General features: G+C 54.7%; 2 protein-coding genes across 5 annotated transcripts in view; one reads left to right on the top strand and one right to left on the bottom strand.

Annotated features, from left to right (window-relative positions):
* Positions 1-539: 539 nt before the first annotated feature.
* On the bottom strand, positions 540-14,279 carry LOC103056482 (radial spoke head protein 3 homolog B-like). The gene is made up of 9 exons (XM_007432008.3): positions 13,802-14,279; positions 12,523-12,610; positions 10,946-11,087; positions 9,542-9,687; positions 8,891-9,094; positions 7,502-7,664; positions 6,162-6,248; positions 3,463-3,832; positions 540-1,422 (listed from the first exon to the last, which is right to left on the bottom strand). The coding sequence occupies exons 1-8, from the start codon at positions 13,930-13,932 to the stop codon at positions 3,468-3,470; spliced, it is 1,326 nt and encodes a 441-aa protein (XP_007432070.1). The 5' UTR covers positions 13,933-14,279; the 3' UTR covers positions 540-1,422; positions 3,463-3,467.
* A 108-nt stretch (positions 14,280-14,387) lies between these two features.
* Positions 14,388-22,370, top strand: part of ATCAY (ATCAY kinesin light chain interacting caytaxin) — a 35,849-nt gene continuing 27,866 nt past the window's right edge. For 3 of the 4 annotated variants that reach the window (XR_015797331.1, XM_088147385.1, XM_088147384.1), the window contains exons 1-2: positions 14,389-18,529; positions 20,149-20,252. Coding sequence is in view for 3 of the 4 variants with exons in the window: in XM_088147385.1 (XP_088003511.1) it covers positions 20,176-20,252 (77 nt within the window). In the remaining variant the exon portion in view is untranslated. Of the gene's footprint in view, positions 18,530-20,148; positions 20,253-22,370 lie in introns of all 4 variants that reach the window. The other variant, XM_088147388.1, reaches the window with a different exon arrangement.

The raw sequence follows: 22,370 nt of genomic DNA, 5'->3' as shown, positions 1-22,370 counted from the left end.
TCGGAAGCAGGCCTGCAACCTCCGGCCAGAAACAGAAGGGGCCCCCGGGAGGAAGAATCCAGTTCTCGGGAGCCCCCTGAAGATCCTGGGACACCAGCCGGGGAAAGGACGCCCGCGGGTCTCTCTTGCCGGGCGGCTGGAGCCCCGCGTTCCCACGCGCCCAGCGCCCTGCCCCGCTCCCTCCTTCCCCCCGAGGGGGACCTTCCCCCGGAGGCGCGTGGGGCAGGGGTCCGGCTGCCTGGGAGGAGAACGACCCCGAGGGCGCAGGGGCGGGGGGCAGCGGAGGGCAGGAAGACCCCGGGGCGCCCCCGGAGGGCGGGGGCCTCCCGCTCCCGCCACGACCCTCGGCGCAAGGAAGGGCGCTCCGCTCGCCACGGAGGGACGCGCCGAGGGCGGCCCTTCGGGACAGAACCGCGGCGCGTCGGAAGCGCCCGAGCGAGACGGAGGGGGCCGAACTCGGTCGTTCTGTTCCTCTCCTCGGTGATTTGTTTTGTAAAAGAAAAGAGAAAACACACCACGCATCTTGCCAGCGTCACGAGCAGCATTCGCTTTACAGTGCAACTTAGCAAAATCTGTGTTGTCCTAACCTTTGTACAAGTGCTATCATTCACACGGGGGCGTGTGTTCACCCGCGCACGAATCACTTCTAGAAGATAAACAAAATAAGCAGAACAGGCGAACCCTAATTAACTAAGAATATAACCAGTCACTACGGCAACCTTCTACAGATACAGACTAAAGAATCATTTGTAAAGAGAAACATGGAATATTTTAAATGAAATAATTAACATTGTTTACCTCCTCAGTGATTAGTTTTGTAACAGAAAAAGAACAATCAAAAATGCAGCCTTCCTTTTTGCTGAAGTCATGAACAACTCAGACTTATAATGCAATTTACAAACTACATTTTCTTATGTTTTTCTGTAATATGTAAACTCTAGCAAGTATAATACAAAACAAAAAGAACATGTTTAACTATGGTTAACGTTTTGCAAAAAAACCCTAAAACTTTCTTAAACTGAATCTGGTGGAATATTGTCCTTATCTGAATCCTATTAAAACTGAAAGCAATTAAAAGTTCAGTTTCAATTAAATCCTATTCCAGTGTTTTCAAATTGACTTAAATAACAAGTAAGGTCCATCAGATTCTATCTAGGACCACAACATTTTAAATTTGTGATTAAACGTTTTACACAATAAAGACAAATGTAAAGAAGAACACTTAAGAGAACCCTTGAAGGAAGCTGAGAACGGCTTCTTCGTTTTGCTATGGTTAATGAGCACATAGATGTTGTACGTGGTTTAAAAAAAAAAAAAACGTAGCTTTCCATTTATTACGTGCCCACCACAGTAAAGTAGATTCAAAAATTTGCCAATTTTCAGAGGCTTGTTTGGAGGCTGATGTCTTCCTGCAGCGATTCCCTGAAAAGATACAGGGAAAATAAATGGTTAATCCCAGTGCACATCGCAGTACATTGTAACAGCAGGAGAGCACATAGGAGTTAGCTCTGTTGATTTTAACCCCGCAACTTATTTATTTATTCATTCATTCATTTATTTATGTATTCATTTATTTAATTTCTGTAGATGCCCATCTCAACCAAGTGACTCTTGGTGGTGAAAACAATTCTAAAACAATGAAAACAATGAAAAACAATACAAAAATAAATATATACAGCAGCCGAGAAAAATTATAACCATAGATTCAATATAGCCAGGAAATGGGGCCCTTAACACACTCGGGGCCCCAGGCACATAGCCAGGTCTTTAAAGCCTCGCGAAAGGCCAAGGGGGTCGGGGCCAACCTAATCTCCGAAGGGAGGGTGTTCCAGAGGGCAGGGGCTATGGCAGAGAAGGCACGTCTCCTGGTCTCTGCCAGCCAGCGGCACGCCCGGCCTGCCGGACCGAATCGGATGGGTAGAAACTATTGGGAAAGACGGTCCCTTCGGTAACCCGGTCCGAAGCCACGCAGGGCTGTAAAGGTGACAACCAGCCCTTTGAACTGCACCCGGAAACACACCAGTAAACAATACAGCTCACGCAGTAGTGGTGTTACATGTGTCGCAAATCCAGCACCACTTACTCCCTGCGCAGCCGCATTGTGCACCAGCTGAAGCTTCTGGATGCTCTTCAAGGGCAGCCCCACGTAGAGTGCGTTGCAGTAGTCCAAGCGAGAGGTTACGAGGGTGTGGGCGACTGTGAGCAGAGCCTCCCGACCCAGGAATGGACGCAACTGGCGCATCTCCCGGAGGCGTGCAAAGGCCCTCCTGGCCACCTGCTCTTCCAGCGGGAGCTGTGAGCCAAGTTACCAATGACTCTAAATTCCCTTTTCAATAGGAGAGAAGATCCGTAGCTCAGGGCTGAACGGTGGAGTTCTTGGTGCTCTCTGAGCCTGGTGGTTTGCTTGCGGGCGTTTCATGACCCGACTTCATCAACGGCCTATTTGGGTAACGAAAGGTCTGCAAGCAGGCTCAGAGAGCACCAAGAACTCCAGAGATTCCCTTTGGCTCTGGTTTATTTTTTATTATTTATTTATGTATGTATCAAATTTGTCACCGCCCATCTCTGGGCGGTTTACAAAGTGGTTAAAATAAATTAAAATTACAATATACAATAACCTTAAATAAATGAAGAATAAGTAGATCCAAGGGTAGACGTTACCAAGCATGGATAGGAGAGAAATCTGTTCGGTTCGCCTTGGAATGCAGATCTGTCTGTTGGAAATGCAGCAAACTGGGTCTGCCTTGGTTCCGTAAGGAGAAGGCACTGGGCTAAGCAGGGCTTGGGAGAACCGGAGGGGATGCGAGAGACTTCCCGGGTGTGGGGAATGGCTTTCCAGGGGTGGGGGGCTTCCCAGACTCGCCCAAGCAGAACCCATCAGAGCAACTACTAAAAACAATGCACAGTTTAGGGGCTGGAGTAATTTCCTCCTGGCCCAGTTCTTGGGGGCTTTGGGCAGACGGGCAACAGCTGAGGGCATAAAACACTTTCCCCATCCTGGCACCCCAGATGTGTGAGACAGCCACGCCTCCAAGTTTGTGCATCAAGACTTTTCGAGGGCGCCTGGTTGGGCACGCATACGAGAACCCCAGTTTCAACACCTGCCTTCAACTCTAGCAAAGGGAAGGAAGATTCTTGGCAAAGTTGAAGGCCTATTTTTGATTTCCCAGGGCTGTTACTGACATCTAGTGGCCCATAAAGCGGTTTTCTGCTCTTTTTCCAAAGCCGTGAGCCCACAGCAGCTCAAGTGGATGGGTGAGCCCCAGGAGAAAGGACACGCAGTCTGTGGGCTAGAGCCGGGGAGGCCAGGGGCACGGGGGGGGGGGAACGACTCGGCTTCTGCACTTGCTCCCAAAGCAACGGCACACGACAGAAGTGGCGAGGCTTCAGCTTGCATGGTTGAGGACACCATCCTGACCTTTCTGACCGCCCCCCTGGGCCCGTTTGTATTCACTGGTTCACCTGATTCACTGCGGCTCAGACCCTGCGTTTTCCGGCTGTTCGGCTTGCCCTTGATCCGGAACTGCTGCTGGATCTTCGGGTTGACCTGGAACTTCCAGCGGTTCGGAGACTTCCGCTTCACCAAGAGCTTCTGCCTGACTCTCTGGAGCATCTGCCCGGCCTGAGCCTTCTTCCGGCCAGCCAGCACCTTCGGACTGGTCAGGAGCCCCTGGCAGCCCCGAGGGCTCGGTTGGCACGGAGGCAGCGGGATCTGTGGGCTCCACTTCCTGGTCAGGCATTTGGACAACTTCTTGGAGAACTTCGGAGGCTTGAGGCAAAATGCCAGTTTCAAAAGCATCCAGCCTCATTTCCATCACGTTGCGAATTAAGCCTATGTGAGGAATCAGCCCGGGTTGAGAATGTAACCTGCGAGGGGCTTTAGGGCTGATCACAGCCAACCCCAACCCGTCCCCCTCCCCTAATGCAGCTGCTTTGCAATGGAGCAAGAGTTGAATCTCCTTCTCATCAAAAGCTCTGACGACCATCCTGGTCACTCTGGGCTTGGAATAAGACTATTGGGCAGTGGAAGCCACGACCGGGAGGGGTGAGGGGCGGGTGGGTTTGATTGGCTTAGTCTCTGCTTGCTGCTTTTTTTAAGGACGCTATATCGTTTTATCAGTCCAGCCTGTTCTTTGTTTTCTGTTCTTACCTCTTCCTGACTGCAGTGCGGTATAAAGTTATCCCCCCTCCTTTACAAACAGCCACCCATTCTATAAGGGACGATGTTCTTCAGCCTGGTGGAAACCCAAGATCATTTCATCCAACGATGGCAGGCTAATTGGCTCGGTCCAGATGAAGTTGCCTCCCCACCTCTAAAGACTAAAAATCTCTCTCAGGTGGAACGTGCCAAACCTCCCCAGGGAGCTGACCCCAATCTCCCAGAATTCCCAGCTAGGAATTCTGGGAGTTGTAGTCTGTACATCTGGAAGCTGCCTTTTTGAGTAAGGAATCACCAGCTTCAAACGGGGCAGCCAGAATGGAGGCAAAGCAAACGGGAGGGAGCCCCAGCAGAACCCCCTTCTGCCCCACTCGCAGCCCCCAACAAGGAGAACCGAGGAAGACGGGGAGCCCACACGCAGCTGCCCCCTCGCAGGGGAAAGCATTCTGAATATGGGGCCGGGGAGGTGGAGACGGATTCAGCCGCCTCCTGCTAGGGGTGCCTTTGCTCCTCTGGAGGGAGCGCCTGGGGCTGGAAGCCCCCTCGGTCTAAAGAGAGGGGCATTTGCTAGCCTAGTCCCTGTTTGTTTCGCTCACGGGAACGGCTTGAACGTGGCGCAGGGTTCCGGCACAACTTTGTCCCCAGCGTTTTGGTGCTGGGGGGCCTTTCTCTGGCATTAAAGGGAGAGGTCCAGGGTCAGCCCCATGGAGCTGGGCAAGACCAAGAAGCAAGAGCTACACAGATTTGATGCTGGTTGGGGGTCAGTGCAGAACAAGAATTTGCCAGCCCCAGTTAGAGCAAGCTTGCTATGGAAGCATCTCTCGGAGTGCTCTGAAAGGCCCCCTCCCAGGCTTCTCCCTCCACCCCCCACCCCCCACCTCCACTGCGTGGCCATTTAGGGGATACCCTGCCCAGAGACTCCCCTCCTGCCTACTCTCCGTCCCGGCCCTCTCCTGGCCTCTTCCTGTCATTGGGACAAACAAAACTTCCCTCCCTCCCCTCCCTCCCTCCCTCTTTCTCCATTTCCTTCCTCCCTTCCTTCCTTCCTTCCTTCCTTCCTTCCTTCCTTCCTTCCTTCCTTCCTTCCTTCCTTCCTCCCTCCCTCCCTCCCTCCCTCCCTCCCTCCCTCCCTCTTTCTCCATTTCCTTCCTTCCTTCATTCCTTCCTTCCTTCCATCCATCCATCAGACTGAGCCTGGGATGACAAGAAAAGGGGCCCCACCAGGATTTACCTCCCTGCCATCGGCCAGGACAGCCCAGGACATCCTTTACTGCCCCCTGTGGATTGTCTGAGAATTTGAGGGGGGGATAAAATCTCACTCTGGCTGAGCCAAACAATCTCTGAGATAATCCACTCTATTTGCAGGGGACCAAATTGGGGTTGGGGGGTGGCTTTTTGGAGTATTTTCTTAGGAGAGAGATCGAAGAAGAAAAATATGAATAAACCTGACTGTTTTCACTGCATGAACAGACAGTGTGTTTCGTTCAAGCTTCTCTGTGGAAGAAGACAAGAATTTGTGGGGATTGGCAGGGGGAAGGAAGGGTTTCAAATTGCCCCAAAATTCAGGAGAGCTAAAAGGCAAACTGAAGAATTTTGGTCAGGGTTTCCTCACTTCCAAAAGTTATGCCGCAGTTTACACTGTGTCTGCCTCTTTGCCTTGTCTTTGCAGTGTCGGGGGCAAAAGCCGTACAAGCCTGGTCCTGCTTTTGATCAGGGCTGCTCAGCAAAGTGCCGGATATACTGTAAGCGTGCTAGTAAAATTACGTTGCATCGTGATTTGGTTGCTTTAGGGGAGCCCGGTTTTGACCACAATGGTCCAGTCGAGTCTTCAGCCTCGGAAACTCTCCTCCAAGGAGACCCCAGCCCACCCCAGCTCTGCGTTTCCTGGGAGACTGCTGAGTGGGGAGGGGGTCAGTGAAGGGGGGCCTTGTTTCCTTCAGGCAACGTGTGAGCCCCTCATTTCAAAACAGCCCAACTGCTGGAGAAGCAGAACCTCACTTACTATCAGCAATGACTCGGCCGAGGATCTTCTGCTCCAGCAAGACCTCCATCCTCCCCATTATCCAAGGGATGAAGCCGGTCTCGATGTCTGGGGGGGAAAGAACAGGGTCACCGTTCTCACTCGGCCACTGCTATGCCCCCCTTTGCCAACCTGGGGCTTTCCGGGAAGGGATGGAGGACGAGGCCCATCATCCCTGGCCGGATGGCTGCACGGTGCCCTCCGCTGAGCCACACCAAGGAGCCCAACCCTGTGCCGGAGGCCGTCGGGAGCAGCTGCGATGATGTCATCCGTGTCATGATGTTATTTGTACAACGATGTCATGATGCATGTGACATCCATTGCCCCCCCCGTCACCTGGGCCCTGGGTCTGCTTGCCAAACAAGAACCGAGGGAGCCGTTGCAGTCTGTGACGGGGTCCTCGGCCTTTTAGTAAAATTTGCGAGTTGGAAAAGGTGCCACCAGACTCCTTCGAAGGCAAGCCAACGATCCGGAGCTAAGCAACTCCAGCATGCTTGTTAAACTACGAAGTCCTAACTGGGTGTGTTTTTAAGCAGAGATCTGCCCTGGGGCATGTCGGCAGCTGTGCATCCTGCAGCCGCAGATCAGGGGACCGTCACCCCGGGCGTAGGCGCACTGACATTCGTACAGACGCCTGTGTATCTTGTGTTGGAGCATGGAACATTTTTAGGCCAACGCCAGAACTAAAATATAGTTGCCTTTCAAAACTGGGACCCCTAAGAACGTTGCTTTGCAGCTAGCCGATAAAACATGCACTGGGGAAAAAACATGCCTTCAATGAATATATGAATGTATCCATGAAGATAATAAATGATTATGCCAAGGAAAGGTGCTTGCCAGAACTGTAGGCAAAGTGGCCAACGAAAACACACTTTTGAAAAAACATGACAAACTTATATACAAGGGTTCATACAAACCAGGGGTGTCTGCAGGGGTGGGGTCAAAAAAGTCAAAATGGTGGCCACAGCCATGTGATCCAAGCCTGGCCCTTTTCGATGTACATCACATGGTTGTGGCCACCACCTTGACTTTTTTGACCCCCTCCAGACATCCCTGATGCAAACTTTTTTTAAAAAATCACCTATGGGAATGGGATGAACTGAATGTACAAATGGAAAAATGAGAAATGTTGAATTGCACAAATCTGCAAAGGGGGAAGTCTGAAACAGACCCGTCCGTCCGTCCATCCCTAATCCTCACTAGCCTCCAGGATAAATCAGGATATCGAAACATGAAAGACCTCAGCCTGGGTCTTCTTTTCCGATTCCACCGTCAGGCTGGAAATCTCCAGCGCTAACCAGAGAAACCGTCTCCCCCTGCACCTCTTTCCACAGGATCATAGAAGTATCCGCTGTCGCGAAGGCTGCTGAAGACGGAAGGAAGGAGGTCCGAGAGGTAGCGCTGGGCGAAGGCCCGGGCTGCAATCTTCTCCGCCGTTTCTTTCTCCTTCTGCAGGATTTGCATCTGCTGCTTTTTACGACGTTCCTGCGGGAGGAAGCCAGACGCATCGTTCAGCCAACCTCCTTCCGTCTGCTCTGCTGGCTTTACCTGGGGCGACTCCAGCCTCTCCTGCCCAAAGAGTGCTGACCCCCGGCACGGCTTCTTTTGCTGTCCCAGGCAACCCCAGGGGTTCCTTCCTTGCTTCCCGCTTAAGATCTCCCCTCCATAATTCCCAGGCCTCAGAAGAGGGGGGCGGCACTCAAGGCCCCTTCCCAAGGCACCACCCGGTCAGCTTTCTCTACCACGCTTGCCCTGCAGAGGCAGAAGTCCCTGAAACGCCAATGCCAAGGTTGCCCGGGTAGTGGGACAATCTGGAGCAGCAGCCATGGGCTTCTGGGAGTTGAAGTCCACATGTCTTAAAGTGGCCAGGTCTGAGAAACGCTGCTCTGGAGCAACCCAACGACATTTGTGTTTCAGCCTCGGGAAGTGAACGGAGTGCCGAGAGGGCCAACTCTGCTGTTCAGGAGAGGTCCAGCCCTCTCTGGTGGGCCTTTTTCCAAACCCTCCTCCCAGAAGAGCAGCCTTGCAGGACCAGGTGCTTTGGACTTCAACCCCTGAAGATGCTGCAGAGGGTGCAGGTCTCTCAAGCAGCAGCACCTTAAAGCAGCCACAACTTTCCTGCAGTCATGCGGCTGCCCTCTGCAGCTGAAGTGCATCCTGGGAAAAGAGGCGCTTGCTTTCAGGCGTTCCTGGCGGGTGTTGCGTGCACGCTCCTGGGAGTTCCAAAGCACATTTGGGGTTGGGATCCAAAGCGCCGCACAGCCTTATGGACTGTGGCCAGACAGCTGCTTTCATAAGACAGCAACCACCGAAGGCCATAACAGGAATGCCCTTTCCTTTACTTTTTTTTCCTCCCAGAAACTGGGGTGGAGTGCCCTTAAAGATGGAGGTTCCATTTACTTTTTGGAAAAATAGCTGTACCTCGATATCCTCTCCCCTTCATCCTGTAGACACTTGCCTGCCCCGCTTTGGAAGGCGCTTCCACCAGCTGCCAAGGCCACAGCTTTGGGCCGAGAGACATCCGGTGCTGACTGTCGCTCCAAGACGTAGCAGAGGGAGAAAGGGGGTGCTGCCCCCTTCTTTTGGGCCCTGATCCCAGCTGGGATCAGCATGCACCCCTTTCCACAGGAAGGTCCTGACCCAAAAAGCATGCTCCTGCTCTTTCCCAAACCAAAAATGGCCTCCCCAGCCTCGCGTCTGCCCTTCCGTACCTTTTCTTCTCGGTGCCGCCTCTCTTGCTCTTCAAGGCGCTGGACCTCAGCGAGCTCTGCCGCCCGCAGTTCGTGGTAGGCATACTGATGCATGCGCAGATTGGCCAGCTCCTCTTCTTCCATCACCTCCAGCAAAGCCTGCTCTATGGTTTTGCCCACCAAGACCTCAAGCATCGGCCGGACTTCGATATCAAAATCAAAAAGCTGAGATGGGGAAAACAAACCCGAAGCAGAACATTTAGGGCGGGCCTTAAATTTGGGAGAAGGGGCTTCTGGGATTAGTGTTCTGCAAATTTCCTTTTCGGGGACTGTCTGTGAAGGGGGACATTTTTGGGGGAGAACCCCCTTGCCATTACTCTGCCTGCAGACACAGTGGGAAGCCGATACTGCTGAAGCTGAGAAATACCTGGATCCATTTCGGTGTCCAGATAAAGTTTTGTGCAACTATTTTTCCATGATGAAATGATCGTCTCTGCATACAGACAAGGAGCTAGTCAAAGAAAAGAGCTCTCACTTTGCCTTTTCCCTGACATGCCACTTTTCTACATGCAAAGGCATCTGAATTTCCTCTATCCAAAAATGAGGCCCTGCAAAGAATGGTGGTTTCATCAAAGGGCCACCTGTCTACTGGGCAGTTTCCTGAAAGCTCACCTCTCCTTCCCATATTTGCGTGGCCACGTCTCTGCCGGTCTTTGCGGGGATGAAGAGTGGAGTGGCCGGTCGGTCCAGAAACGCATCGGTTTGACATTCCACGTCCACCTCGATGATGCGGTCTGCAAGCTCTTCCAGGTACAATTCTGAAATGGCACGTGGCGAGCTCTTAGGCTTTGTCCTCAGCAACAGCATCCTTCAGCAAAAAGGCATTTCTGCTGGAGCATGGCCTGCAAAAGCCACTTGGTTTCCTCAGAGGAATTTCACGGGAAAAATCCAACGGGAATGTAATCGACAAGCTTGACCAGAGTGGGTTATCTTCTGTGGATCGCAACCCACAGCATCACAGACATGGTGCTCTGAGAAGGGGCGCTGCATCACCCAGCTTTCGCTGGGGTGGGAAGGAAGAGGAGGAAACGACAGAAGAGGAATGGCAGGAGGATGGGACCTCCCCTCCCCCTTTTCCCTCTTTAAAAGCAGTATAAAGATAATCAGCAGGTATTTTCTTTGCTGACAACCTCACAATGCTGAGAACAAGCAAAAAAAAAAAAAAATTAACCTGTCCCCTACCACCATAGCTCCTGGAGAAACAAACATCCCCTTACACCCACTTCATGCAGAGGAGAAATTGCATGGAAGAGGAGGAGGAGGAGGTGGAAGAGGAAGAGGAGGAGGAAAAAATCCATGTAGTTCCTATGAGGGCGAGCTGCAAAGCTGTCAGGCCACCTTTCCCCTTTTCTTAGGCCAAGGCAGCTGAGGAACTGGTAGGCTTGATGAAGAGAGAATTGCTACAAGTGGGGAAATGGAGTTTGCACAATGCCACCAAACCCCGGCATTTCAAAGGAAGCGCTGCCTTCAATGGGGTTCCAAATGCACAACCATTGAGTCAGAAATACATTGGCTCAGCTCTCAAACACTGTCGGCATTGTGGAGATCTGGAGCTGATGCTGCAGCCAAAGCACTCTGCGAGACGACCCGGAACCGCTTTTGAATCGAAACGAAAGCATTTGTTCGAGGTGACGCAGACATTTTTTTGGCACCGACTCGTCCGTGTACACATACAATGCGATCAAAAGCCTCGGTCTTTGTTTAGTCCTCTAATTGATTCCACCTTGGCAGTTCTGTGACGAAACTGGAGTTCCGTCTCTCAAGGGCTGCCAAGGTGGCGCCTTCAAACGCTACGGCACGTTTCTTCCTTTTGCTCCGAAGGACTCGCAGGGCTTACTGGTAGGAAACTCGCACGCTTGGCCCATGCGCAGCCCATGCGCCAACCCCTCACAGTTGCGTCCTCCCAGTCACCGGAGGGATTCAAACACAGGTCTTGCCTGAATGGAAAAGGCCCTGGGATCCCACCCCCATGGACAGGCAGTGGCATTTTACTCCAAGGCCCGTGAGGCAGGTTACCTGTCTGCACATCCACGTGCCGCCTGCCTTCCAGCGGCTCTGGGGTTTGAGTCCGCAGCTGCTCTTTCGCTCTCTTCCTGGCCAGCATCTTCCGATGGGCTTCGCGCTGCCGCTGCAGCTCCAGCGGATCGGGCTCAGTGCTCTGGAAAGCCAACCCACAACCCTCTTGTCATGTTTCGGTGGGTTCCAGGGGCGTTTTCTGAGCTGGTGACTCAGTGCGGGAGCTCTGGGAGAGGAATTTCTTGAGAGTCCTTAGGGGTGCGGAGACCGCCCCCTATAGGTGTACATCCGCACGCGTGCACACGCACACACACACGTGCACGCAGTTACCGTGGGTGAATGGAAAAAGCCGCCTTGCTTAAACTGCTAAAGGTGAAGGGTCAGGCTAGATCCAGGCCAGGTCATCCCAGGCTTCTCCAATTGCCTTAAATATTTCCCACCTTCACAGCATCACTTCTTCCCAAACCACCACCCTGTGAGAAAGGCTGGGCTGCGGGGAAGGCCCGGCCCAAAGAGCTGCCCCAGATGAGGGGGTGGACTCGAACTTGGATCTCCCCGATGCCGGTCCAACCCTTTCCCTACTATGCTGGCAGGCCCTCTTAGCTCAAACGCCCCAATCCACGGCTCTGCCTCCTCCAACCCTCTCTCTGCAGGACTATTTGGGTCCGGTTTGTGCTACTCTGCAGGGTACGGAAGACGCTGGGCAGCCCTAAGCAAAAGCAGAACCAGAGCTTGTATACCAGTGTTTCTCAACCTTGGGAACTTTAAGAGGTGTGGACTTCAGCTCCCAGAATTCCCCAGCCAGCACAGCTGGCTGGGGAATTCTGGGAGCTGAAGTCCACACCTCTTAAAGTTCCCAAGGTTGAGAAACACCGGTGTATACTTTGGCCTACTACATTGCAAAGACAAAACAAAGGAAAAAGACAGACATTACGGGAATTTCAGTGTGACGTTGGAAGGTTTTTGATAAACCCATCCGCGTGACCTTCTTATTATTTCTCCCTTCCCACTAGGTCAGCCTGCTGCAAAGACAGTACTGTCTTTCCAGTGAATGTGGACCATTTGGTTTACCAGGCCAATAGTCCTTGTCTGATTCCTCCCCTCTTGCCACTCAGGTCAACTCAACTGGCCGTGAAGGTTTTATTACACGGGCGCTTTCAGCAGCTCCCTTGTGGGGAGGCATCTCATAGGTCTGGTACTGAATGCAGCCGCCATGTATATGGGGGGGGGGCTACTTTTCACCATCACACAGCATTGGCTGGAAACGCTGGATGTTAAAATCCTAACACGGTGGGTGGGCGGCCAGTTGGCCATGGGTGAAATCGGCCAGTTGATGCGTAACCCTTTGGCAGGTGAATGCAAGAGCAATCATGCGCAGATCACCTAGTCCAGCATCCTGAACTTCCAAAGGACAAGGCACATTTCAGGCCCAGCACAATTTATGGCCATTGGTTCCACCGGATCGTTCTGGCCCCTTCCCGACACTTTTTCTTGCGCAGGATAAGTATATTCTTAGCACGCCTGTTTCAAAACCCACCGCCGGAGAAACAGAAAAGATTTATGGAAGAAGAACCCACCCAAGGTAACACATGAAGGGCATAGGTGTTGCCGCGAACCACTCTCCGCTCGTACATGAGATTTGCGTAGCGAACCGGTTCATCGTCCCTGAAATAATCAAATTAAAGAGGGCGTTAAAAAAAAGATGGAAAATAGCATTTCACGCTCCCGTTGCAAAAAGCTAAGGCCGCCAAAGCGCAAGAAAATAGATCAGCGAGGAGGAATTTGACCTCATAACGTACCAGCTAGGAGATGGCAAGATTGGGGCGGGGGGTAGTTGGGCACAAAACCTCCAGGACTGAGCATTTGGGGAGGGGGGCAGGCAGGGGACGGTCCTTGCCAGCAGTTCTGGATGGTCTTTGCTGCCCCTCCAGGTGGATAATGCTGAACTACATGCAGTGTTCCTCAAGCTTGGCAACTTTAAGATGTGTGGACTTCAACTCCCAGAAGTTGCTGGCTGGGGAATTCTGGGAGTTGAAGTCCACACATCTTAAAGTTGCCAAGCTTGAGGAACACTGGCTATATGGACCAATGAGAGCCAGTTTGGTGTAGGGGTTAATGCACCAGGCTAGAAACCAGGAGACCTGAGTTCGAGTCCTGCCTTAGGCACGAAGCCAGTTGGGGGACTCTGAGCCAGTCGCTGTTTCCCAGCCCCAGGAAGAAGGCAAAATGCTTGTTCCAAAAACGTTGCCCCAACTGCAGGGCCTTGTCCAGGCAGTCGCCAGGCGTCAGCGAAGTTGGAGCTGGCCCAGCTCCTTCCAGATTTGAACCCAGGGCTCCTCGCAAGCCAAGAGATGGATCTGGGCAGTGCAAAACCGGTTGCTCTGCTGGGCCTGGGGCTTTCTGCCCTGGCAGCGGTCTTCGGAGGGGGAGGGGGCTTTGCTCTCCTGCAAACGGTTTTCCTGAGCCTGGGACTCCTGCATTCCAAGCGATGCTCGGCCCCCGAGGCTTCCCGGTGCCCCCGGCGTGGCTTTGCTATGCCCGCGCAGGAAGAAAAGCTGCTGGTGGGGTGGCAAACCCTGGATTTGAGGACCCCTGTCTGAAGCCGAGTGGGGAGGAAGGGGGGAAGGAGGAGGGAGAAACGCAGGACCAGCTGTGCCACAGGGCACCCAGCGCCAGGACGTTCCTCTTTCCCGCAGGGCGGCAACACCCCTGCCTCCTCGCTGTGAAGCGCAAAGGCTTCGTCTTGGGAGGAACCTGCTGGGCTGGAGACCCTCTTCGCTGCCCCTTTGCCCCACTGCCCCTCTGTGTCTCCCCCCCCCCGCCGCCCGGGGCATGACCAGGGTGCTGGGTACTCACAGCTCGTTGGCCTCCAGGGAAGTCCGATACCGCTGGCGGTTGGTCACGGCCCGGGGCCGGCTGCAATAGGAGTAGGTGGCAGTGGGCACCCCCGCCTCCTCCCGGCTGACGAGCACCGAAGTGGACGCCATGCTGGCCCGGAGCCGCCGCTGGGTCAGAGAGGCCTGGCTGGCGGGCCAGGGAACAATTCTCCTTGGCAACCGTTGCCACGCGACATGGAGCAGGCTCCTGAGCAACAGTCGCCAAGGTAAACTGAGCCCGGGGCCTGGAGCTGCCCGGGCACCCCTCCCTCCCCTCTCAGCAAACAGACAGCCGAGGGCAAGCGGGCACCGCGGTGGCAGGGCGGGGCTGGTGACGGAGGGACGCCTCACTGGGCAACCATCTTCCGCCAGCAGCCAGACCCCTCTGGCTTTGACTGCCACCTTTTTGGAGCCTCAGGCAGGAAGGGGCTGGGGGGATCTTGGCCCATTGAACAGGAGGCTGCGTGGCTCTGCTCCCCCCCCCCCCGTGGTAGCATTTCCCCTCCAGGAAGAAGAAGGGGTTCTAGCCCTCATGGAGAGAGGTCATCTCAAGAGGAAGCCGCCTTAGAGACCAAAGTGAGCAGGCAGGAGTTTCCCAGCCCCCCCCCCGAATGGTTGGGGTTTCTTTGCAGGCTGAAATAGCAGTGCAAACCACACGGATCAGAGGAGGAAATCACCCACCGGCTGTGCAGCTGAACGGGGCTCGAGACCCCTCCAAAGCCGGCTGCCCTGAGCCACGATACTGCATGGCTCCCCTGATCTAGGAGCAATCATTCCTTGACCTTTTTAAAAAAAGTCCCCTTTGGGGGGGGTCAACTCAAGGTGGCGAACATACCTAATCCCCCTGCCTCCTATGTTCCCCACAACAACCCTGCAAGGAGGGTTGGGCTGAGAGGGGGTGGCTGGCCCAACGTCACCCAGCCGGCTCTCGTGCCTAAGAGAGGACTAGGACTCACCCGCCTTCTCCACGCCAAACTGTGCGTTGAACTACTTCCCATTTTTTTTTAATGTTAAGCAATTGCTTAAAGGCCTGGGGAGATAAGAAGACAGACCCCCCCCCCTTTCTGAGCTACCAGGTCAAAAGCTGAAGGCATCTTTTGATGCCTAATTTTGAGAAAAGACCAGGATGGATCTCATCTCAAGCCCCCACCCCTCCGGGAAAACATCCTCTAGGGTGGATGAAGACAGCACTGAGGCACAGAGATTAGTCCTTGATTTATGACGATTCGTTTAGCAATCAATCAAAGTTACGACGGCACTGAAAAAAGTGACTTATAACCAGTCCTTGCGCTTACCACCATTGCAGCAACCCCATGGTCACATGATAAAAATTCAGGTGCTTGGCAACCGGCATGCATTTACGGCAGTTGCAGCATCCTGGGGTTACGTGATCACCATTTGTGACCTTCCCAGGGGGCTTCCGACAAGCAAAGTCAATGGGGGAAGCAGGATTCGCTTAACAACTCTGGTGATTTGCTTAACGACTGTGGCAAAAAAGGTTGTAAGATCAGGCATGACTCACTTAATGACCGCATCACTTAATGATGGAGTTCCAATCCTAGTTGTGGTCATAAGTCGAGGACTACCTGTACTGAAATGCAGTATTGTTGTGGGGTTGTAACTCAACAAATCTGGGGCTCAGAGAAAGCGGGTTCCTGGGACAGAATGGCGATGCCCATGCCTCATCTCCCGACGGTGTCCCTCTGTGTAAAATGCCTAGGATTATCACGCATAAGACAAGGGTTCATATACATTTTCTAAATAAATCAATAAAGTCTTGTTTTGTCAAGAGACTTGTGGCTAAATGACACAATGCAATTATTATAATGATGCAAATAACCATTTAAGATCGCTTTGGGTGCAGAGCAGTGTCTCTCAATCTCAACCACTTCCAGACGTGTGGACTTCATCTCCCAGAATTCTTTCCACTAGCCACGCTGGCTGGGGATTCTGGGGTTTGAAGTTCATACGTATAGAGAGAGAGGCCTGAACCGGGAAACCTGTGTTAGAGAATGATGGGTTCCTGGCTTTGGGAAGGGGACTCGTCCCTCCCCAGCCCACAAGAGTGTGGGTCAGTATTTTTAGGGGGGCAGGATGAGGCCGGGGCAGGATCTCTGTGCAGGGAGAAAGCTGAGAGCCCCTCAGGCCTCCTGCAGAAGATTCCACACAGAACAGCTTCAGCCTACAGCTGTGAAATTTTGGGGTGGTCTCCCATCCAGATACCAACCAGTTCTGACACCGTTTAGCTTCTGAAGCTGAACCGCCACAGGTCTCCTTCGTCGAGCCAGAAACACACACCCTTCACTTTCTTGCACCAGATGTGAATTTGGGGTCCCTGGAGGGAGATTTAGGATGGAGAAAAGGAAATGAGGTGATAATGGCCATTCTTGGAGGTGGTCTTAAAAGGGGACCGAATTCAATGGAAGAGGGGCCTATCCGTGGCTCCTGCTCCCAAGGGTGGTTCGCCACCTCTGGGAACATCTGCCAGGGAGCAGCAGCAGCAGCAGCAGCGGGATTTGGCCCTCCTGGCTGGGCTGGGAGTTTCCCGGATGCCTCTGGCTGGCCACAGTGGGACACAGAAGGCTGGACTGAGTCTGCAGGTCCGATCTAGCCTCTGGGCATTTCTTGGGTGCTCTGAATGTTTTCATTAATCAAATCTTGGGGGGGGGGCTCATTTCCTCCTTGAATAAGGAAATTCTGCAGCCCCAGGGCACCTCCAGATGCAGCAGCCACACCACGCCCAGAGCCCACCTGCCGTCTCCATGGGATTTATTTCTGGCCAAGAGGAGCTGCTCGGGGATCGGTGTATAAGCAGAAATGTCAGAAGGAGCCAGAAGCACCATTTCTGAGTCAGGAACCTTATTAAAAGGCAGAAACGTCACAAGAAACAGTGCTACGAGGCTCCTTCTAACTTTGGGCTACCAAAGATTCACCTGTCTCTCCTCCTACAATGCCAAGCCTTGTCAGAGCCTGTGGTCCTCTTCCTTCTCCCGCCCCCAGCCCCTAAGCTCTGCATCGTGGGGCTTTTGCAGAGGGAGGTGCCCCCTAACAGGTGGCTTGGCTGCCCTCCCTTGCAGGAAGAGCGCCAAAGGCCAGATCCCTTGGACACAGCCGGGCAGCAGAGGGTCAGATCCAGTCGGAGGCCTTCCTCTGTGCTCGGCCCCAGAATCAGCTGAGGTGCCCTGAGGGCTGCAAGGAGAGCAAATGGGGGTGCTGAAGGGGCACAACGATGGTAGTGCAAAGGCACCTGATGGCTGGCCAGCTCCAGCACAAGGAAAGCGTCTTGCGGCTCCAACTGACAGTTTCATGACAAGATTCCCGGCCAGGAAAAGTGAGGCTGCCACACAAGGATCCGCCGGATTCACACAGTGCCCTGAATCTGGATACTGGATGAAGCCGCTTCCAGAGTCCTCACAAGGCTCTCCCCCAGGATGCCAGGCGCAACCCGTCTGACTGAGCTGGATGCCAACCCAGCAGCGCCCTGCGGAAGCAGCCCTTTGCTTCCCACAAGGCCCAGCCCAAAGATTCAGGGGGCTGGAGGGCCCCTGCCTATGACTGGATGCACAAAACCCATGTTCCAGGTCCTCCTAAGAAAAAGTGCGTGCTCTGGGGTTTCCCCAGGAAAAGGGCTCTCGCTCCTGCCCTCGCCGTTGGAAAAGGCTGGGCCCCTCTTGAAGGAGGAAACGAATCTCCAAACCCACTGAAAAATTTGTGCCCCAGCACAGACGCCCTGGATGGCACCCTGGGGCTGGGCTCCCTGCCCCTCCCACCCCAGAGACTTGCCAGAGCCTCTTATTCCCAGAAAGTCGGGCAGCTGGTCCTCTGCTGAGTCAGGGGTGCCAGCTCAGCAGTGCCAAGGTGGACTGGCGCCGTCTCGCCCTGATGTTGCAAGGGGTCTTCCAGCCCAGCCTGGACCCTTGGCCGGCATGGCGGGTGGGGTCCCCTGAGCCGAGGCCCCTCCTCGGGTGGCTAGCCTCCTGACACCCCGTGCCCGTCCAACGCCCTGCACCCCCATTGCTGCGCCTGCCACCGTGCCCCATCTCCTCCTCTGCAGGCAAGGCGGTCAGCTGGCTCGGTGGGTGCCCTTCGGTGCGGGACCGCAGGCCGTCCGAGTCCTGCAGGCCGAGAGAATAAGGCCAGCGCGGGCGCGGGGACTCCCTCCGCCCGCCTCGGGGACAGAGGTCATCTGTGCCGCGCAGTCCGTCCGCGGGCGGCGGGGCCGGGGCTCTTTGTTCGGAGCCGGCGTCTCCGCTCCCGGCTCGGCTCTTCCTGCCGACGGTGCTCATCCGCTCCCCCGGGAGGGCGGGGGCGCGGCGGCTCGCGCACGGGGGCGCGCTTCTGGCTGCTCGCTCGCTCGCTCGCTCGCTCGCCCGGCTGCCGCGCCGCGCCGGGGCTGGGCTGGGCTGGCGCTGAGCATCCTCGGCGAGGCGGGCGACTCCGCTCCGAGTCCCGCGTGCGGCCGCCGCTGGTGCCGCGGGGCTGGTGAGCGGCCAGGCCACTCGGCGCCGCCTGCCTCGGTCCCTCGTCCGGGGGCGCTTCCTCCCGGGCGCGCTCGGCAGCGCAGCTCTCCAGCCCGAGCATCGGGCGCTGCCCGGGCAGGCCTAGCCGCGGCGGGCGGATGGAGGCCGGGCCGTAGCGGGGACCGCGTCTGCAACGCTCCTCCGCCTGAGGCTCCCGGACGCACGCGGGAGAGCCGCCGCCGGGCCCGGTAAGCCGCGTTCCGCCCGCGGGAGGGGCGGCGGAGTCCGGGGACGGGCCGGCCGACTGGCCGGCAGGAGGGGTCCCGACGGCGGGCGAGGGCTCGCCGGGCTGCGCCCTCCCCAGCGCTGCCCGCGGGGGACCCTCTGCCCAGCCCCGCCCCACCTCCGGGTGCCCCGGACGGCGCCCGAGCTCCTGGCCCTGGCAGGAGAGGCCGGCGCAGGTGCTCGAGCATCCCCCCCGGGAACGGCCGGCTGCCTTCGGAGGGAGCTGGGAAGGCCTGGCCGCGCTTCTCCCCGGCTGCCCGCAGCGCTTGCGGGCTCGCCGCCGCCGGGCTGCCTGCCTGCCAGCCTGCCTGGCTTCCTTTCCCCTACCGCGGCCGCCCGCCCGCGGTCCCGCCTTGCCTGGAGGCGGCGAGGCTGGGCTCAGCCTTGCTCGTTCCGCCAGCCCGTCGGCTGGGAAGCGCGGCCCAGGGCGCCCGGAGCCCCTGCCCCGTCCCTGCCCTGCTCGCGAGCCGCCCAGCAGCTCTGCCCGACGGGAGCCGAGTGACCCCGCGCGGCTGGCTCAGCATCACGCCTGGTCCGGCTCTGCCGGCGCCGGGGCTGCGCTGCTCAGATTCAGATTCAGTTTCAGCCCCGACCGTGGCCCTCCGCCCCGTGCATTTCCTCGGCAAGCTCCTTGAAGCTGAAGCCCTGCCGGGTGACTCTGGAAGGCCGCACCCACCCCGACCGCCGGCTGATTATAGGCTCGCTTCTATCCCCCCTTAGCCGAAAGAGGTCCAGGCCAGTGCAGAAGGAAATACCTGCCTAGAGCCCCCGAGCCAGCCGACTGTGCTCAAAAGCAACAGAGGGGGCAGTGAAAAAGGAGGTCCCGCATAGAAGTGGGCAAGGCGAGGTGATCCCAGGCAGCTTTAAAGCCGGCCAGCCCTGGAATTCTCCTCTGGCCTCTTCGCAGAGAACAGCTTCGTTAACTCAGGGCGGCCTTGCCTCAGTCCCCGGAGCGTCTCTGGGGGAGAAAGAACCGGAGGTCCTCTGAGCAGGCGATGCAGAATGAGTGCCTCTGCCCCACTCTTTGCCTGGGGTTCTTTTCCTAGGCCTGGCGGTGGCGTCAGGAAGCTGGAGAAGCAGGAGAGGCTAGGACAGTGTTGTCCAAACTTGGCCACTTTAAGATGAGTGGACTTCAACTCCCAGAATGGCTGGCTGGGGAATTCTGGGAGTTGAAGTCCACTCATCTTAAAGTGGCCAAGTTTGGACAACACTGGGCTAGGAGGACCCGGAGCCCCACTTTTTAAGGAGCAAAGTCCCCCCCAGGGATGGGCCTACTCTGTCAAAGACCCTGGGCAGAGGTGCCTCTGCTGCAGCCCTGCCTTGCAGGCCGAACTTAGGACAAGACTAGCAATTTGGGGGTCCAGAAAGCATCTGCGTGGACAATTTCCTTTGGGTTCTAAGCTTTCGAAAGAAAGAGTCAAGGACTCTACAGGGAGAAGCGTTTCTTGTCTTGGGAACGGGGTACTTCTGCCCAGAAAAGAGAACCTGGAAGAAAGGTTGGCGTTTGGGGGTCCACTCCTCTGCCAACCAGGAGTTCTAAGGTCTGTGTTGTTCTTTCAAGGACTGGTGTCTCCTTTCACAGGTGAGATAACTTTCCAGTGAAGGCAAAATGGGGACCACGGAAGCCACGCTGCGGATGGAAAATGTGGACGTCAAGGAGGAATGGCAGGACGACGACTTCCCCAGGTTGGTGCTTGCCAGGGTGAAGAGATGCTCCCTCCCTTTCCCCAAAGAACGAAGGGCTGGAAGCACCATCCCACAGCAGAGATGGAGGGTGGGAGGGCCATTCTCGGCAGGCCCTAATCCGAGAGCGTTCCCTCTGGGCCCACCATCATTCAGGGGCTTAAGAAGGCACTTCCTTCGCCCCTGAAAGTCTCCCTGGTCAAGGAGATTTTCTCTCTCACGTTCTGCTTGAGACAGTCTCGATCTCAGTGGGTAAACAGGCTGTTCTTGCACAAGGCAGCATCCTGTATTCACCCTCAGAACTATGAGGACTAGAAACTTGGATTTGTTTCAGAAAAAAGAAGCACTCTTGAAAAGTGGAGCATGGGCTTTGTGTGTGGGCAGTTCAACCCTTGGCATCCCAAGGCTTGTTTGTTTTTAAGTAACAGACGGTATTGAAAAAAAAATTTTTTTGACGTCCTGGACGGCCCCCAGTTGTTGGTAATTGGACAAACCGTCTGGACAGGTATGAGGGAATGCTCTTGGCATGGACGCCGGGTGGGGGCAAGTGGAGTTTCCTGCATATTTGGCCAGGGGCTTCCAACACCAGTCTCTGAAACGACCCCCAGAATTCTCTGCAGAACACGTGGATTTTAGGCCAAACATCCAGAGGTTGATCTGCAGACATCCTGGCACGCAAAGAGTTCATCGCAGGCAGGAAATACGACGTTAAAGTTGACTTGCTTCTGAGCTGGTTTTCTAATGGGGGGATGCTGTTCACTCCATTTTCAATGCATTTTTCACAGTTTGAATTGAATGGCTTTCATTTAATAATCTATCTGAATGATGTTTTTTGGTGGAAAGGCAGGATAAACATTTGATGAATAAAGAGTCTGGAAACTAATGGCTGCAGATAGGAAACTGTCTTTCCGAAGTATTTGAGGCTCCCACTGAATTTTTGTGCCCTTGTGATGCTGTCCCTAAGGGCTGGGTCTTATGGTTTATGGTTTATCACCAAGCCTGTTTGCACCATTGCTATCTTTTAGCTATCACAAGGATTTCATCATTGATTTGATTCCATGAGATTCAGAACCTGGGCATTTTTGTAGGACAAACTAAGGGATTGCATACAGTAAAACAGACACCCCCTGTTGACACTGTTGGCTGTTGGGCAAGATTGACTGTGTCCAAAAGGGCTTTTGCAGCTTTGGTGAGTCTCTCAGAGAAGATCCACAGGGACTCTCTGTTCTTTGGACAGTCGATCCTCTGTCCAGCCCCAGCTGCCGGAGCAGACAGACCCTCTGAGCCAGCCTGTGTCCTCCTTCTGCACTTCTTAGCTGAGCACTCTCTCTGGAAGTCACAGCTGCAGAGGGTGTGTCGGTCTGCTGCGCACACCTCCTCGTCAGTGGGTGCAAGGGGGGCACAGTGGCTCGCTAAGATCTAGGTTAGAGACCCTCACTTGCCCCAACTCACGGGTGCATGGCTGGGGTGAAGCTGGGCTTCCGTTGCACTTGTAGCGTACGGTCCCAAGCGGGCCCAAACGGTTGACCTTACCAAAAAGCATTCATTGAAAACCTCAAAGCCAGATGGGTGGCAGGGATCAGCGTCTCTGGGCATGTGGACATTTGCGATGTGAGAGGCATAAAGGGTGAAGAAATGAAGGAATTGAAACAAAGGGAAGAAAAGCAGACATAGAAATATAGGGAGGGAGAGGCTGGAGCTGAATGAAGAGTGGAGCTGAGAGAGAGAGAAGTGGAGGAAGTTCAGTTGTGAACAAAAGGACTCAAATCTTCGTCAGAATTTGTGAATGATTTGTGAATTGCTGAGTGTTTGGATCCCTACCATTTGAATTTGGCAGGGATCCAAACACAGTGACAGCTGTATGTTACTGTCCAGTGAATGGCGACAAGGGAAGAATTGGGGATGAGTTGGGGGGGAAATTGCAAACTTCTGGATGAATGCAATCCAGGAGAAAAACGTATTCTGTTAGATGACATGAATGGATGGTTGGGGAGGAGACAAGAGAATGCAGAAAAAGGAATGAGAATGATGACTATTTCATGAATATTTATTTATTTTAAAAGACTTATAGAGCCACCCATATTTTAACCACAACTCTGGGTGGCACCCAAAACAATAAAA

This window comes from Python bivittatus, unplaced genomic scaffold (assembly GCF_059951505.1).
Source record: "Python bivittatus isolate LINGU-HERP-01145 unplaced genomic scaffold, Pbiv_v1 ctg000500_np1212, whole genome shotgun sequence".
Taxonomy (NCBI): domain Eukaryota; kingdom Metazoa; phylum Chordata; class Lepidosauria; order Squamata; family Pythonidae; genus Python; species Python bivittatus.
This window is presented reverse-complemented; position numbering and strand designations above follow the sequence as displayed.